The sequence below is a fragment of the Vidua macroura genome, chromosome 12 (assembly GCF_024509145.1).
Source record: "Vidua macroura isolate BioBank_ID:100142 chromosome 12, ASM2450914v1, whole genome shotgun sequence".
NCBI classification, from domain to species: domain Eukaryota; kingdom Metazoa; phylum Chordata; class Aves; order Passeriformes; family Viduidae; genus Vidua; species Vidua macroura.
Genome location: NC_071582.1, coordinates 21,302,116 through 21,318,079, shown reverse-complemented (window position 1 = coordinate 21,318,079; position 15,964 = coordinate 21,302,116). Strand labels below are relative to the sequence as shown.

At 51.8% G+C, this 15,964-nt stretch overlaps 1 protein-coding gene across 3 annotated transcripts in view; it reads left to right on the top strand.

Annotated features, from left to right (window-relative positions):
* The first annotated feature begins 231 nt into the window (after positions 1-231).
* The window catches only part of ITGA11 (integrin subunit alpha 11), a 41,828-nt gene continuing 26,095 nt past the window's right edge, over positions 232-15,964 (top strand). For all 3 annotated transcript variants that reach the window (XR_008439045.1, XM_053988621.1, XM_053988620.1), the window contains exons 1-7: positions 232-299; positions 4,427-4,538; positions 11,168-11,277; positions 12,354-12,445; positions 12,746-12,860; positions 14,610-14,737; positions 15,310-15,458. Coding sequence is in view for 2 of the 3 variants with exons in the window: in XM_053988621.1 (XP_053844596.1) it covers positions 248-299; positions 4,427-4,538; positions 11,168-11,277; positions 12,354-12,445; positions 12,746-12,860; positions 14,610-14,737; positions 15,310-15,458 (758 nt within the window). In the remaining variant the exon portion in view is untranslated. The remainder of the gene's footprint in view (positions 300-4,426; positions 4,539-11,167; positions 11,278-12,353; positions 12,446-12,745; positions 12,861-14,609; positions 14,738-15,309; positions 15,459-15,964) is intronic.

Below are 15,964 nucleotides of genomic sequence, written 5' to 3'. Positions count from 1 at the left end.
CACGGCTGATTCCAGGCTGGAATTCCCACCTGGAATCCGCTCCCTAAAGGGGTGTCCCGGCTGGAAAGGGCCGTCCCCATTCCCATCCTTTCCCTCCTCCCCGTTCCCCTGGTCCCTCCCACTCCCTCCCAGCGCTCTCCCGCTGTCAGGGAGCCGGGAAAAGTTTGGGATAAGGGTCGGGATCTGGGATCGGAGCTCCCAGTCCCGCCGATGCTCGGGAGCGGGGATTGGGGCAGCCGGCGATTCCATGGATATTCCCAGCGGGATTCTCCTGGCCTGCTCCCTCTGCCTCCTGCCCGGTGAGTGCCCATCCCAATCCCCCCCCCAAAAAAACCGGGAATGGCTGGGAAAAACTGCTGGAGAAACCTTTGCGCGGCTCTTGGAAAAGTTTTGCCGGGAGCGGGAGGCTGCTGGAAAGGGATGGAGATCCTGGAATTGCCGGGAAGCTCCCGATCCCTCCTCGGCCTTGGAGCGGGATTAATCGGGATCATCCCAAAGGATCGGATCCTGGGGGGAAGGAAAGCTCCGTTTTCCCGAAATACAGCTTTTCCCAGGTTTGTCCCGTTGGAAAACAGGGAATGCTCGGGGTTAAATTTAGGAGAGGTTTTAGGCGGAGTTTAATTCCAGGAGCTGATCCTGCGGCTTCTCCCGTTCTGCCCTGGGGGGGGGCTGGGATGGATTTTTCAGCTTTTTCCCGGCGTTTTTCCTTGGGAAAAGCGACTCCCCATTCCTGCTTTAATCCCATCTGGAATCCACGCGCGCCGGGAGCCGCCGAAGTGGGGGGCGGGGGGGGGAAACGGGGAAAAAAAAAAAAAAGGGAAAAAAATCGGGAAAAAAGCGCTTTTCCCCACTGCCAGGAGCTCGGCCACCGGCTCGCGCCTCCTCCAGCTGCAAACATTCCCAAACTTCCTGCTGGAAAACGCGCCAGGCTGCTCGGGGGTTTTATGGGATTGGCGCTTTTTGGGGATTTTTTTTTTTTTCCCTTTCTGCCGGGGGATCCTTTCAAGGGAGCCGCGGCCGAGCTGCTTTTCCTGGAATAATTGGATCCATGTGTGGATGGAGGGAGGGATGGATGGAGGGATGGATGTGGCTCTGGAATGGGATGTTGGAAAAATCCTGGCAGCTGCCAGATTCCCAGGAAATTCCCCCATGGACCATAAATGGGTGGGGGGGGGGGTCATGGAAGGGGGATTTGGGAATTCTGCCTTAGGATGTGTGGAAATGATCCCTGAATTTACTCCCTGGGATGAAACATTCCCTGCTTTTCCTTCCTCTCTCCCATTTTTTTTTTTTTTTCTCTCCCCCCATCCGTGGATTTTCCCACAGGGATTTCCATCCTGGGGAGTTTCTGTCCCTGGATGTTTCTGGATCCAGGGATTTTGTGGGAATTCTGAAAGCACGAGGTCCTGCTGTAGCAAAGCCCCTCCAGAGCCGTTTTTTTTTTGGGAAACGATTTTGTGGGAAAGCAGGAATGTTCCGGGATGACTGAGCTTCTGTTCATCCCCAGCATTCCCAGCCTTCCCATGCAAATCCCGGGATTTTTCCTAACAGCCGATGACAGACTCTGGGAGCTGGCAGCATTCCCTTGGATTCCCGGGAATTCAAGCCCACCCTGCTGCTTCCCAGAGGTTTTTTTTTTTTTTTCCCCAAATTTCTTTATCCTTGAGAAAGTTTTCCTTGTTCAGCTCAACATTCCCTCTCCAGGAATTCCATCCCAAGCTCCAGCAGAAGCCAGGGATAAAACCTGTGTTTTCCTGACAGCCCAAGAAAAACCGGGATATTCTCCCAGGGAATCAGAAAACTTTGGGGCAAAGGCAGCAAAATCCCAAATGTTCATGGAAGGAGAACGAGGGTTGGGAATCATGGGAAAGCTTCCAGGCACTTCCCAGAGTTCCTTTTCCAGCTGGGAATCCCAAAGGATTCCGGCAGGGCAATTTTTCCCCTTTTCTTCCCCCCGCCTTCTTTTTCCTTTTTCCCCCTCATTTTCCCCCCAGATTTTCCATTTTTTTCCCAGTTTTCCCCTTTCTCCCCCTTTTTTCCCCCCCTTTTTTCCCCAGTTTTCCCTCACCTCTCCCAGCTTTTCCCCCCTTCTCTCTCCCAGTTTTCTCCCCTTTTTCCCCCCATTTTCCTGGTGCCAGCGCCTTTGGAATCATCTCCATCCCAGAAATTTCCCTTCCAGGACTTCTTTCTATCCTGATTTTTACCCTGGCAGGAAGGGTGGATTTTATTCCCATCCTTCTTTCCCAAAGATTTTCTTCTTTCCAAAATTTTTCCTGACAAGAATCAAAAGTTTGGATGCTCAAGGAAAAGGAGGAATTTGAGGCTTCCTGCCCTTGGGATTCCAAGGAAAACCTGGAGCTTTTGGTCACTTCTTTGGGATAGTGATGTCATTCCCAGCAGGAAAATCTCTCTGTCTCCCAAATCTCCTGGAAAAGCTCTCCTAAAATTCCCATTTCAACCGGAGCTGGTTGGAATATTCCCGGTTGGAATACTCCCAATATTTATTTTATTCCTTTCTTTTTGTTGGAGTTTTGAGGTTCCATCCATTGCTTGGAATCTTCTCTCCCGGATTTTTTGCTTCCCTGGGATTGGGATGCTCCAGCAGGAGCCACTCCCAGCGCTCCTCCCTGTTTTCCCGGAGATTTCCCATTTCATGGAATATTTCTGTTCATTTATTTCTGTTCCTTTTCCGGAGTTTTATCCTAAACCATGGAATGGGGTTCTCCAATTTATCCCGGTGTTCCCATTCCCACAAATCCTCAGCCTGGGGGTCTGCAGTACAAAATCCAGGGAAATGAAGAGGAAAATCCATCCCACCCTCTCCAATACTTCCTCTGCATCCAAGACGCTTCCGGATCTCGGAATTTCTTGTTGGGAATCCAAAATTCCCAACATTCCCTCTGATTCCAGGGTGCTCTCCATGCCCTTCCCCCTTTTCCTTTCCCATCGTTCCATGGCCAATCCCAGCTTCCCTCTCTCCCGAGGTTTTCATTTCTTTGGGATGTGAAATGAGGTCAACGCTCCACAAAATATCTTGGCTCTCATCCCCGTCTCCCGTTTTTTTTGTTTTTTTTTTTAATTCCCGGGTTTTTTTATCCCGGCTTTCCAGAATTTCTTTCTGGATCATTTGGAAGCTCCTTCCCCTCAGAATCCGTGGCCAGATCCCTCCATTCCCTGCTCCAGGAGCGGATTTATTCCTAGGATTCCAAACATTCCCTTTTTCTCTGACATTCCTGCCTATCCAAACATTCCCATCCTGGATTTTTCCACCTGGGAAGTGGCAGTGCCGAGTTTTCCAGCCGACAGCTCCTTCATATCCCGGGAAATTCCAAACTGAGCCTCCTGTCCCCATCCTGGAGGAAGATTCCAAGGTTTTTCCTGGAATGAAGCATCCAGCAGGATTCAGGGAATCCAGTCTGGGATATCCTGGTTATCCGTGTCCATCCTGCTGCTCCAGCCTGGAATTTGGGCCCTGTCCCCCTGTTCCCATGGATAGCATCTCCAGCATTCCCAAGATTCCCACTCCTGGGGGGATTCCTGATTTCCCAATTTCCCGCCTGGATCTGGCTCCAGGCACAGGGAGGAGCTGCCAGGAAATTCCCCAAATTTTGCTCCAGGGACAGGAAATTTCTCTGGAATTTTTCCCCTGTGAGCACCAGGATCCTGGGATTGGGGTGCCGTGGATCCTGCTCCCGCTGTTCTGCGGGAAGCGGCATTTTCCAGAGGATTCGTAGGGAAAGGACCAATCCCAAAACCTGCCCTGTCCCAGCTGGAATTCCACCCTTAGGGATATCCCCCTCTGGAGCTGCCTCTCCTCAGCTCCTGCTCCCACAGGGAATGGGAATCCCAGCTTTGGATCCTCGGGAAAACCCTCGGGAGTGGCCAGGATCCCTTTTCCATGGATCCCATCCCCTGACCCCATGGAAGTGGCCGAATCCATGGATTCCAGAGGGAGGAGCTCCTTTCTCCTTCCCATTCCCATCCTGGCTCCAGGGAATTCCCAGGATGAGCAGCTGAGGGCTGAATTCCAGGAATTCTGAATCCTAAACGAGCTCCAACTCCATCCCAAGGGCTGGATATTCCCTGGGAGCTCCAGGATGGAGAGCAGAATTTTGGGAAGCTGCAGACGAGGCGGGGCTGGAATGCTTTGGAATTCCCATCCTGGCTGGGATGGGAGTGGGATCAACCCATCCCTGCTCCTGCAGCATCTTCAAAAATTCGGGAGCAGCTTTCCCGGGATGGGCGAGGTTGGAAGTGCCTCTGGAATCATCGAACCCAACCCCAAGCGGGACCACCCGGAGCGGAATGGGATTGGAATAATTCCATGGCTGGAACCTTTCTGAGATTTCGGAATTCCAAGTTCATCCGTGTGGAATTGGTGTTTTCCAGCTTTTTGCCTGACGGATCCTTCCCTTTTTTCCCCCAGGATTCGGGAATTCCTTCAACATCGACACCAAGAGGCCCCAGATCATCGCGGGATCCAGGGAATCTTTTTTTGGATACACGGTGCAGCAGCACGACATTGGCGGCAAGAAATGGTGAGTGGGCTCCGGAAAACCGGGAATTCCAGTGGGAATTTCGGCGGGAATTACACCAAACCACCCCAAATCACCTCCAGAATTCCCAGGAATTGCTGGGCCAGGATCTGCTCCATCCTGGAGGTGCAGAACGAAGGAAAGGTTTTCCTTAAAAAAAGAGGAATTTTGGGTGGGATAAGGGAATATTGGGAATTTGGGAAGGGTGGGGATGGAGGGGGTGTCCTGGCTGGAGCACGATTCCTTGGAGCTGGAATCCCATCTGGAATTTGGGTCCAGGCCATCCCGGCTTTTACAGTTTCCATGGAGGACCCGGGGCCTGGAGAATCGATCCATTGGGAATATCCATCGGGAATGTGGGATGAGCCTGGGATTGGCTCAGCTTTGGGATTTGGGGTGGGTTTGGCTGATCCCAGGGGGATCCCAGGGATGAATCCAAGACTGATCCCAGGGATGAATCCCAGGGGATCCCACCCAGATGTTGGCAGAGACCTTTGGTGCATTCCAGGATGCTCCAAAGGAATTCCCTGGAATTCAGGATCTGCCCCCCAGGTGGATGAATCCAGGCTTAATCCCATAATTAATGCAATGGATTCTCCTGGAATTCCGGAATCCAACCTTTGCCACTTTTGGAAAACCCTCCCAATACCCTGAACCTGAGATTCCCATTCCCTGGAATTCTGGGAAGTCGGGGTCTCTCTTTCCATGGCTCCCAGCCCTGTTTTCCACCAGGACTGGGAGTTTTTCCCATTGGAATTGTGCATCCTATGGAAGGGCTGATGCCTTGCCATGAGAGTTGGGAGTTTTTCCCAGGATTCTGAGGGAAACTGCTGGAAAATCCCAGTTTTGGGAATATTCTCATCCCGGTTGTATCCATAGGAGCCATTTTAGCTCCATCCCAGCTGAGGGGCTGCAATTCCCATGATTTTGGGATCTCTTATCCCATTTTTCCATACCACCACCGCTGATGGGGTGGCCAAGGACTGAATTCCCTGGAAACTGGGAATTTTTTCCTGCTTTCCCAAGCAGAACCAAAGACCATCCCTGGCTTCTTTTCCCAACTTTTCCTGCCAACATCCGCAGGATCCACCTCTAGTTTTCCCTCCTGTTGGTTCCTCTGCTTGGAAAAAATGGAATTTTTCCAGTGGGATCCTATGGATGGACGCGGACGTAAAAACTCAGGACTGGAATCTGCAATTGAGCGGGAAAAATTCCAAGGAAAAATGCGGACACAGCTAAAAAATGTGGAGAAATCTGGGAGCAACCAGAAACCTCTGGAATAAAAACCATGGATGTGCAGAGGGAGCAGGACAGCAATTCCAGGAGCTGGATAATTCCAGGAGCTAGCAGGACACGGAAGGAAAGGGAATGTCCTGAGACCCCAATTCCTGCTGAGCATCTTCCAATCCCATCCCAAAGAATTCCACAAAATCCACTGGAATACAGCAGAGACTCCGTGGTTCTCTCAGAATCCCGGCCATGGATGTGCCGGGATCCAGCTGCCAAATTCCAAGCGCGGAATCCGAGGATTTTGGCACCTCTCCTTCAGTCTGAGCCCTTTAATGCTGCTTTTGGCTGCCGGGAATTGTTTGGGAACGGATTCCAAGAATTTTTGTGTTTATGTTTTTTTCCATATATATTTCTAAAGGAATATTGGAGTGGCTCCAAGCAGATCGGATTTTCCAGGTATTTTTGGAAGTCGGGAATTTTCCCCTTTTCCAGACTTTTCAAGGAGCCACCCAGACTCTGGGAAGTGCATCCCAGAGAGCGGAAAATCCCTGAGGAAAAAATTCGGGTTATTAAACTCTGGGGAGGGGGGGAAAATTTCCACTTGGATATTTAAGGCTGGAAAAGCTCATCCATGTGGGATTTGATTTTGCTCCGGCACTTTCCAGAGCTGTGAGGGGTTTCCAGACCTCCTTTTCCACACTTTTTCCATCTTTTCCGTGGAGCTGGAGGTGCCTTCTCCAAGTGGGGATGGAAAAGATGACAACAGGTGCCTGGAATCCATCCCAAAAAACCACCGGAGCTCCATGGAACGGCAGCTTCCCGCTCCCAGAGCAGGCAGGGAAAGGGAGACCTGGAATTATGGGATCAGAGCATTCCCAGTGTCCAAACTGGGGATTTTTGGGAAAAAAAAATGGGAACTCCCTGTGCTGCTGGGACAAAATGACCTGGGAGGAATTTTGGGATAAGGAGAAGGGATTCCCGGAAGGATGGAGGGGTTTTGGAGGGTGGATTTCCTTGGGAATAACGAGCAGAATTCCCACAAGTGGGATGTGTATCCCTTAAAACCTGGAAGCTCTCATGGGAATGGGAGCTCCTGGATGCTTGGGGCAAACACAACCTGGAATCCCATGGAATTTTGGGAAGAATCTTCCTGGAGGTCGCAGAGTGGGGGAAAAAAGGGGGAAAATTCCCTTCATCTTTCACCTCCCCCTTCCAAGTGTTTGTCCAGGGTGCTTCCCGTCATTCCAGGAGCAAAGGCTGGGAGCATTCCAGAGCTCCTTTTCCAAGGAATCCTGGAGAGGGACACCTGGGGCCCAATTCTTGGAATTTTTGGGATGCTGGATGCTCCTGGAGAGCCGCTTTCCCTATCCCGAGCTCATATCCCAGAGGGAAGTTCTGATCCCAAAACTCCTCCCTGGGAGCACCCTAAAGCTCCTTTTCCAAGGAATCCTGGAGAGGGACACCCGGGGCCCGATTCCTGGAATTTTTGGGATGCTGGACGCTCCTGGGGAGCTTTCCCTATCCCAGCCTCGCATCCCACTTATCCAAAGGGAAGTTCTGATCCCAAAACTCCTCCCTGGGAGCATCCCAAAGTTCCTTTTCCAAGGAATCCTGGAGAGGGGCACAGATGGGGACAGGCAGCGGTGACAAATCCGTGTCCGGACCCCAAATCCCAGAAAACAGCGGATAACGGGAGCAAAGGCAGCCCAAGGAACTCTGGAATACCGTGGGCAGCAGGAACGCCACATTCCCATTTTTCCCCCATTTTTTGGGATGTTAAGGAGGTGTTTCCAGGCGTGGCCTCTCCGTGGCTCTTGGCTCAGTCGGGATTTTCCACGGAGCCATTCTGGGATCTCTATCCACAGGGTCCTGTGGGATCTCTGGAGATTCCCAAGGAAACTGGGAATTTCCCAGGTGACTTTTCCCCATCTCCCACTTCCACCCTGAACAAACCCTTCTCCCTCGGACGCGCTGTTGATTCCCAGATTTTTTTGCCACCCCATCCCTGGAATGTTCAAATCCAGCTCGGAGCAACCTCTGGAAGTGGGGCTGGAATGACCCAAACCATTCCATGATCTCCTTGAAAACGAGGCCAAAAAGAGGGAAAATCCCCAAAAAAACAGGGAATAGGGTGGGCTGCTGCAGATCCTGCATCCCGGGGTGGGAGGGAGAGCCGGGAGCAGACATTATGGAATTCTCTGCGCTTCCACCAAAATATTCCAAGCGCTCTGGCGGCAGCCAAGCCACGGGAGAATTCCAGCCAAGAAAACCTCTGGCAGGAGCTGGAAAACAGAAACCCCTGGAAGTGTTTTTCCAGATCAGCACAATTCTGGCTTTCAATCCAGCCAGAGGATTTTTCCCTCTTTTTTTTTTTCTTTTCCCTCCTCCTTTTCCCTTCGGCCGGGCTCGGACCGGGAATGTCCAGGGTGAGGGTCTGGAGCTCAGGGGTGGAATGGGGTGAGCTTTAAGGTTTTTTCCCGCCCAAACCATTCCAGAATTCCTGGATTTTGCTGGTTTGGAGCCTTTCCCAGCCCGCAGGCATGGACACATCCCATTCCCAGCCTGGTTGGAAAACTGGGAATTAGGACCCAGCACTGGGTTCTGCTCGGAGAGCCATATCCTGGGGTATCCCTGCTTTTGCTCTCCTTAATTTTTTCGGGATGAAAGTTAAAAATCCATCCTCAGACAGCTCGGAGCAGCCAGAGCTTTTCCCACTAAATCCCTGTTGGTTTTTTTCCCTTTGTTTTCTCCGGGAGCAGGGAACGGAGAGGGAGGCGAGGCAGGAATTGTTTGGTTCTGGTTTTCTTTCAAAGCCTCATTTTTTGGCCAAGTTGTGATGCAGGAGCCGCTTCCCTCTTGGGAATCCAGGGGAAAATGGGGGGATTTGGGATGATCCCAGGATGTGTGGAGGGGGAAAGCTTGAAAAAAAACCAGGAATATCTCCCTTCTATAGTAGGATGCTCCAGTTTTCTTGGGATGAGCTGGATTATTTGGATATGTTTGGGAATTTGGGATAACCCATCCCAAATCCTGGATATTTTTTTTTTTTTTGAAGGAAAAATCTAGGATTTCTAGCCTCACTTTCCAATTAAAAGAAGAGTGGAGCAGCATCCCTAAAAACACCTTCCAAACAGCTGGAAAAGCCTTTTTCCCGAGCTGCCAAGTTTCCATGAGGATTTGACAGCTCCAGCTGATGAATCACTCCCATTTAACCGAAAAGGGAAAACAATTCCATTGTTTTTTGGGAGACAAGAATTCCGGCTTCAGGAGCTCCGCAGCCGCTCCGCATTCATGGCAAAAGCTGGGAATGTTTGGGTGTCCTTTGGGTTTGCCTCGTCATCCCAAAGGGATGATCTGACCCCAAACCCGCTGGTTTTTTGGGAATGTTGGTTAATGGGTGGTGTGATCATATTAATATGGGAATATTAATTAATGGAAAAGTCTCCAAGAGGATTCCCTGCAGGATGTGGGGGATGCATCAAGCTGGAGCTGCTCCCAGCAGTTCATGAAATTCCATGTATCTGAAATTCTTTGGGAATTGGGAATTACACCTGGAGATCCTCGTTTTTTATGGAGCCTCCACCTTTATTCCTCCTCATCCTCAAGGTTTTCCCGTTCCCCTTCCCGATCTTCCACCTTTTCCCTCCTCTCCACACCAAATGAACATGAAAGTGTGGGAGAGCCTCAGGAAAACGAGCAAATTCCTGAAAAAATCCCAGATTTTCCTGGAAGCTGTTGAGGACAGCTCCAGCTGGAGATGATTTTCCCGTTGTGAATTCCCACATTAAGCCGTAAGACAGGAAGTGTTTCCAGGAGAATCCTTGGATTCGGGACCTTTTCCTTGGGTGAGCGATTCCGGTTTGGGATAAAAGAATGGGATGTTTGTCTTTGGAGCAGCGACATTTTTAAGGAATGACAATTCCTGGTCTAACAGGGAACATCTGTGCCGGTGGCTTTTCCAGCTGCTGGGAAGGGCCCTGTGGAACAAAAGAGCTCCTGTTTATCTGGAGATCCAGACTGGGACGGCTGCATCCATAGGATTTTTGGGAAGCTAAAAAAAAAAAAAAAGAAAAAAAAATCCCATTTATTTTAGGAGCAGGAGTTGCCATCAACTCGTGGTGCCGAGGATTTTTGGGATAGCCTGGAAAGAAGGGAATTCCTTAGGTCCCATGCTCTTCCTGCTTTGGGGTTGCTGGGTTGGAATGCTGTGGTCAAAGAGGAAAAGTGGGAAAAGTGTTTGGATGTCCCAAAAATGTCCCAGCTGGAAGCTGGTGTCCTTGCTGGGGAATGGGATTTAGCAGCTTCCTTCTTTTGGAGAGCAGGAAAATTCCCGATATCCGCTGGCAATCCCAATGTTCAGCTCCTGATGCTCAGAACAATTCCAGCTGGGAGCAAGTTCCCTTTTCAGGGTTTTCCTGGGGAGAATTCCTTCCCTCCACTGGAGATCCCAATGCTCATCTCCCACTGCTCGTAACAACCCCAGCTTGGAGAAAATTCCCTTTTCCAGGGTTTTCCCTGGGGAAATTCCTTCCCAATTTCCTCACCCACCCCTGGAGATCCCAATGTTCAGCTCAGGGCTGTTCATAACAACTCCGGGTCGGAGCAAATTCCCTTTTCCAGGATTTTCGGGGGGAAAATTCCTTGTTGATCCCAGTGGGATTTGCTGGAAGCGCTCCACCAGCTCCTTGTTATTCCTTCTGGTTCTGCTGGAATCCTGCGTCCGTATCCATGTCCCGGAGATCTTCTGGGAATGAAGTGGGAGGCGTCTCCGTATCCATGTCCCGGAGATCTTCTGGGAATGAAGTGGGAGGTGTCTCCGTATCCATGTCCTGGAGATCTTCTGGGAATGAAGTGGGAGGTGTCTCCATATCCATGTCCTGGAGATCTTCTGGGAATGAAGTGGGAGGCGTCTCCGTATCCATGTCCCGGAGATCTTCTGGGAATGAAGCGGGGAGGTGTCCCTGCCCATGGAAGGGTTTGGGATGAGATGATCCTTAGGGTCCCTTCCATCCCAAACCATTCCATGACCCTATGGAAAGGCTCCTCCATAGGCAGTGGAGAGAAGGGACAATCCATGGGCGCCTCAGCTGATTCCGAGGGCTTTGGTGCCACCCTGGAGCTGCTTCCCTGCCCCTGCCTGTGCTTCCAGAAGGGTTTGGAGCCCTCCCTCCCTGCCGGGAATCCGTTCCTTGCGGCTGATGGGAATGAATTCCATGATTCCAGCTGGCAGAGTCACATTCCCAACCTTTTGCTGCTCCAGCGGGAAGAGAAGGAGAAGCTTTCCTTCCACTGAGGTTGGGACCCTCTCCTGCCACTCCCAAATCCGGGAATTGCGGCTGAGGAATCCTTTATCCCAGGGCATTCCCGTTGTCCCAGTGCTGACGGATCCGTGTTTTCCGCAGGCTGGTGGTGGGAGCTCCGTACGAATCCAACGGGCAGCAGAAGACCGGAGACGTCTACAAGTGTCCGGTGCTGAGTGACGGCCACGGAAACTGCACCAAGCTCAACCTGGGTACGGCGTTCCAGGCCCAGGCATCCCAGATTATCCCTGAAAAACGGGATATTGGGAAGGGGTTCCCCCCTGGGAAGGTGGAATTCCCAGAGAAGCCCCTGGATCCCTGGAAGTGTCCAAGGCCGGGTTGGATGGGGCTTGGAGCACCCTGGGGTGGTGGAAGTGGATGGGCGTTAAATTACTTCCATCCCAAATAATTCCATGATTCCCAGTTTGCTTCCCAAAGGGGGAGCTCTGGCCCATGGGGAGCTGCGTTTTCCAGAGGAACGGTTGGATCAGGATTTGGGACACAGCTCAGTGACCAATCCCATTTAGGATCGACAGGGCCGCCCTGGGGGCTGTTCCCGATTTCTGGGCTGTGCCATGGAAAAAGCAGGGATTCCCTGGGAATCCAGGATGAGCCCTCTGAGGGGTTTCCTCCTTTCCAGCTCCCAGTCTCATTCCCAAAAAAATTTTCCTTCCTTGGTTGTTCATCTAGGGAAAAACCCAATTCTCACCTTCCAAAAATTCCCAAAACCTGGAATGAAGCCAGCAGAGATTCCTCTCTGGCACACAATTCCCAGTTGCTCTGGAGATTCTGGGGAGCATTCCAGATTTCCCGGGAATATCCAGATTTCCCCGGATCAGCCACCAGCCCGGGAATCCAGGATGAGGAGCTGAGCACTCCGAGGGATTTCCTCCTCTCCATCTCCCAGCCTCATTCCCCAGAAAACTTTCCTTCCTTGATGGAAAGTTCATGAAGGAAAAACCCCAATTTTTCCAATTTTTTTCTCACCTTCCAAAAATCCCCAAAACCTGGAGTGAAGACCCCTCTCCGGCACGCAATTCCCTGTTGCTCCAGAGATTCCAGGGGGCATTCCGGATTTCCCGGGAATGTCCCTGATCCCAGCCTCTCTCCCAAGGACGGGTGACGCTGTTTTTTTTCCCCAGGCTTTTTTCTCACCTCCCAAAAATCCCCAAAACGCGGAGTTACGCCCGCAGAGATTCCTCTCCGGCACACAATTCCTGATTGCTGTGGAGATTCCCAGGATTTGGGATTTCCCAGGAATGTCCCTAATCCCAGCCTCTTTCCCAAGGGCGGGTGACGCTGTCCAACGTGTCGGAGCGCAAGGACAACATGCGCCTGGGCCTGAGCCTGGCCACCAACCCCAGGGACAGCAGCTTCCTGGTGAGCAGCATTCCTGGGAACGCGGGCTGGGAATCTGGGAATGGGCGGAGGGACAGGAAGGTGCCGGGAGGTTCCTCTCGGTGGGCTTTTGTTTATGGAATGTCGGGAGGTTTGTAGGGATTTATTGGTAAAGTAAAATGAAAGATAACAAAACGCAGCGCGATAAAATAGAATTAAATGGAATTAAAGTGAAATGAAATGAAGTAAAATGGAATAAAATGAAATGAAGCAAAATGAAATTAAAATAAAACACGGAAAAAGGGATCCCTTGAACCAAATCCTGCTTTTTTACCCCGCCAGGCCTGCAGCCCCCTGTGGTCCCACGAGTGCGGCAGCTCCTACTACACCACGGGAATGTGCTCCCGCGTCAACTCCAACTTCCGCTTCTCCAGAACCGTGGCTCCGGCTCTGCAGAGTGAGGACCGAGATCCCGGCTCCAATCCCAGCTCCAATCCCTTTTGCAATCCCAGCTCCGACCCCGGCTCCAATCCCAGCTCCAATCCCAGCTCTGATCCTGGCTCCAATCCCAGCTCCAATCCCAGCTCTGATCCTGGCTCCAATCCCAGCTCCAATCCCAGCTCTGATCCTGGCTCCAATCCCAGCTCCAATCCAGCTCCAATCCCTTTTGCAATCCCAGCTCTGATCCCGGCTCCAATCCCAGCTCCAATCTCAGCTCTGATCCTGGCTCCAATCCCAGCTCCAATCTCAGCTCCGATCCCGGCTCCAATCCCAGCTCCAATCCCAGCTCTGATCCTGGCTCCAATCCCAGCTCCAATCCCAGCTCTGATCCTGGCTCCAATCCCAGCTCCAATCCAGCTCCAATCCCTTTTTCAATCCCAGCTTCGATCCTGGCTTCAATCCCAGCTCTGATCCCGGCTCCAATCCCTTTTTCAATCCCAGCTCTGATTCCAGCTCTGATCCTGGCTCCAACTCCAGATCCCATCCCGGCTCCAATCCTGGCTCTGATCCTGGCTCCAATCCCTGTTTCGATCCTGTCTCCGATCCCGGCTCCAATCCCGGCTCCAATCCCATTTTATCTGCACAAAACAAAGCCCTCATTGACCGGGAGTTAAATATGTTGGAATTCGGGAGCTGGGATTTTATTTTGGAGGGTTTAAGTGAAGTTTCCTGCCTTTCCTGGAGCTGGGAAGGGTTCCCAGAAGTCTGTCCTGCTCCTGGGAGCTCCTCATCCCATGGGATGTGATTCCCCAGCTCCAGACCCCCGCTGGTGTTGGTTAATTCCCAGGGCAAATGGGCTGGTAAAAATGGGATTTGGAGGGGATCAAGGCAGGAAAGGCAGAGCCCACCACCAAATTCCCAGGGCATAAAGAGGGGCTTGGAAAAATGGGATTTTCGGGATCAAGGCAGTAAAGACATCATCAAATTCCCAGTGTCACTTCCCTCGTTATTTTCCATCCCTCTCTGCAAAGGATAATTGGGATTTTAGGGATTTCTAGGAAGTGTTTATTTAATGGGATGCGGGGTCGGCGCCTCTCCCTGATTCCTGGGATGGGATGGAGATGGAGGCACACAGAGGATCCCAGTGACTCCAATCCATGGATTCTTTCATCCACACAAACCTAAAGGGTGAAAGAGCAGCCGATAAATCTCTGAAATCCAGGATCATCAAGGAATGCTGTAAAACATCAGCAAGGCTGAGATGATCCTCAGCAATTTTCCCCACTGGAAAAAAATCCTTAAATCCTTCCTGCCCCGGCTGCGGAGCCGAGCCCTGGGGTCCCCTCCGGGGTTTTTGGCTGCCTCGGAGCCGAGGATTTCATGGGAAGGGAGGAAATGCCCGCCGTGTGTTCCATGGCAGGGCTGGGAATGACTCAGGGATCAGGAACGGCTCTGCGGGAGGAACGGAGCCGGATCCTGCTCCTCTTTGAAGTGTGGAATGATATTAAATGGGATCAAATTCCAAAGCTGAATCCCAAACGATGCCGCTGAGTGTTATTCCTAGGAAGTGATCCCATCTTTTCACAGCGGAGAGGATTCCTGTGGCTTCTCCCCACCTTGCTGGAACCCAAAGTTCTTTCCCAAATTATTTAAATCAGATTTTTTTCCCCCGAGAAATCCTAAGAGGAAGAACCTGGCTGGAAGTGAAGCCATAAATCTGCCCCTTTCCAGGAGGTCTTTTAATAAATCCCTGGATTTTCCACAGGATGCCAGACCTACATGGACATCATCATCGTTCTGGATGGATCCAACAGCATTTATCCATGGGTTGAAGTCCAGCACTTCCTGATAAATATCCTGAAAAAGTTTTACATCGGTCCCGGACAGATCCAGGTGAGGCTCTGAACTGTTTGTGTCATCCCAGGGCCATTCCCAATGTCCCTTTTCTGTCAAGCTGCTGGAATTTGTCAAAATATTGGGGTTTTTGACTCATCCCATGGGAAAAAAACGCTCCCATAAATGTCCCTAAGTGAGCTATGGAGGGATCCCATGTCCCACATCCCAGTGGGAACAGGGAGGATGAAACCCCATGGAAAGGAGCTCTCCATGCTCTTGCTCCGAGCAATCATGGGCTGATTCAGGCAGGAATTTGCGCAGGAATATCCCAGATTTTCCCAAATAACCCAGTTCGGTCCCACCCGGAGACGCTGTGGGTCCAACCTGGGACAGTGGAGCGCGGCACATCTGGATCACCCCAAAACTTGGGAGCGGAGCAGAGCAGGCGGGAGAGCCATAAAACTGGGAATTAATAGTGATCCCATGGAGGGAAAACTGGGCGATGGAACTTGGAAAAAAACGAGCGACGGAATTTTACCCGTGGCCGGTGATCCCCGTGGTTGACGGCGCGCGTGGCGGACGGGGCCTCGTTCTGTTGGCCTTCTTGGTGCCATTCCCGTCGTTCCCAGGTGGGAGTGGTCCAGTACGGAGAGGACGTGGTCCATGAGTTCCACCTGAACGACTACAGGTCCGTGCAGGACGTGGTGGCGGCCGCCAGCCACATCGAGCAGCGAGGGGGCACCGAGACCAGGACCGCCTACGGCATCGAGTTCGCTCGGTAAAACCCCTCCCGTTCCTGGTCCTGTTCCCAGGAAAACCTTCAAATCCACCTTTTTTACCCCCCCATTCCTTCCCTCTCCCTTTGTTTTCCCTGCTGCTTAAGAATGGGGGAATCGCCAGGGTTTGTAGGAAAGTGTGATTTGGGGGAAGCTTTGCGAGTGGCGCTTCCCAAAATTGCTCCGTCCTCGTTTGCAGCTGGGGCAGGCTCTGGAATTGTGTCCTCTCCTTGGAAGCCCCCAGGGAGGAGCTCCCAGCCCCCAAATTCAGCCCCAGGACCTGGAGCTCTCCTGGAAATCCCTGGAGAGTCCCCAGGAGCTCAGGACAGCTCCACCTCCTCCCTCTCCAGCGACAAATCCTTGCTCCTGCACTTTTTCCAAGCAGTATTCCTGCTGGGAATCATGGAATTTCAGGTTGAAAAAGAGGTCAAAGATCAAGTCCACCACTGCCAAGGCCACCACTGACCATGTCCTAAGTTCCACATCCAAGTGGCACGGAAATCCCTGC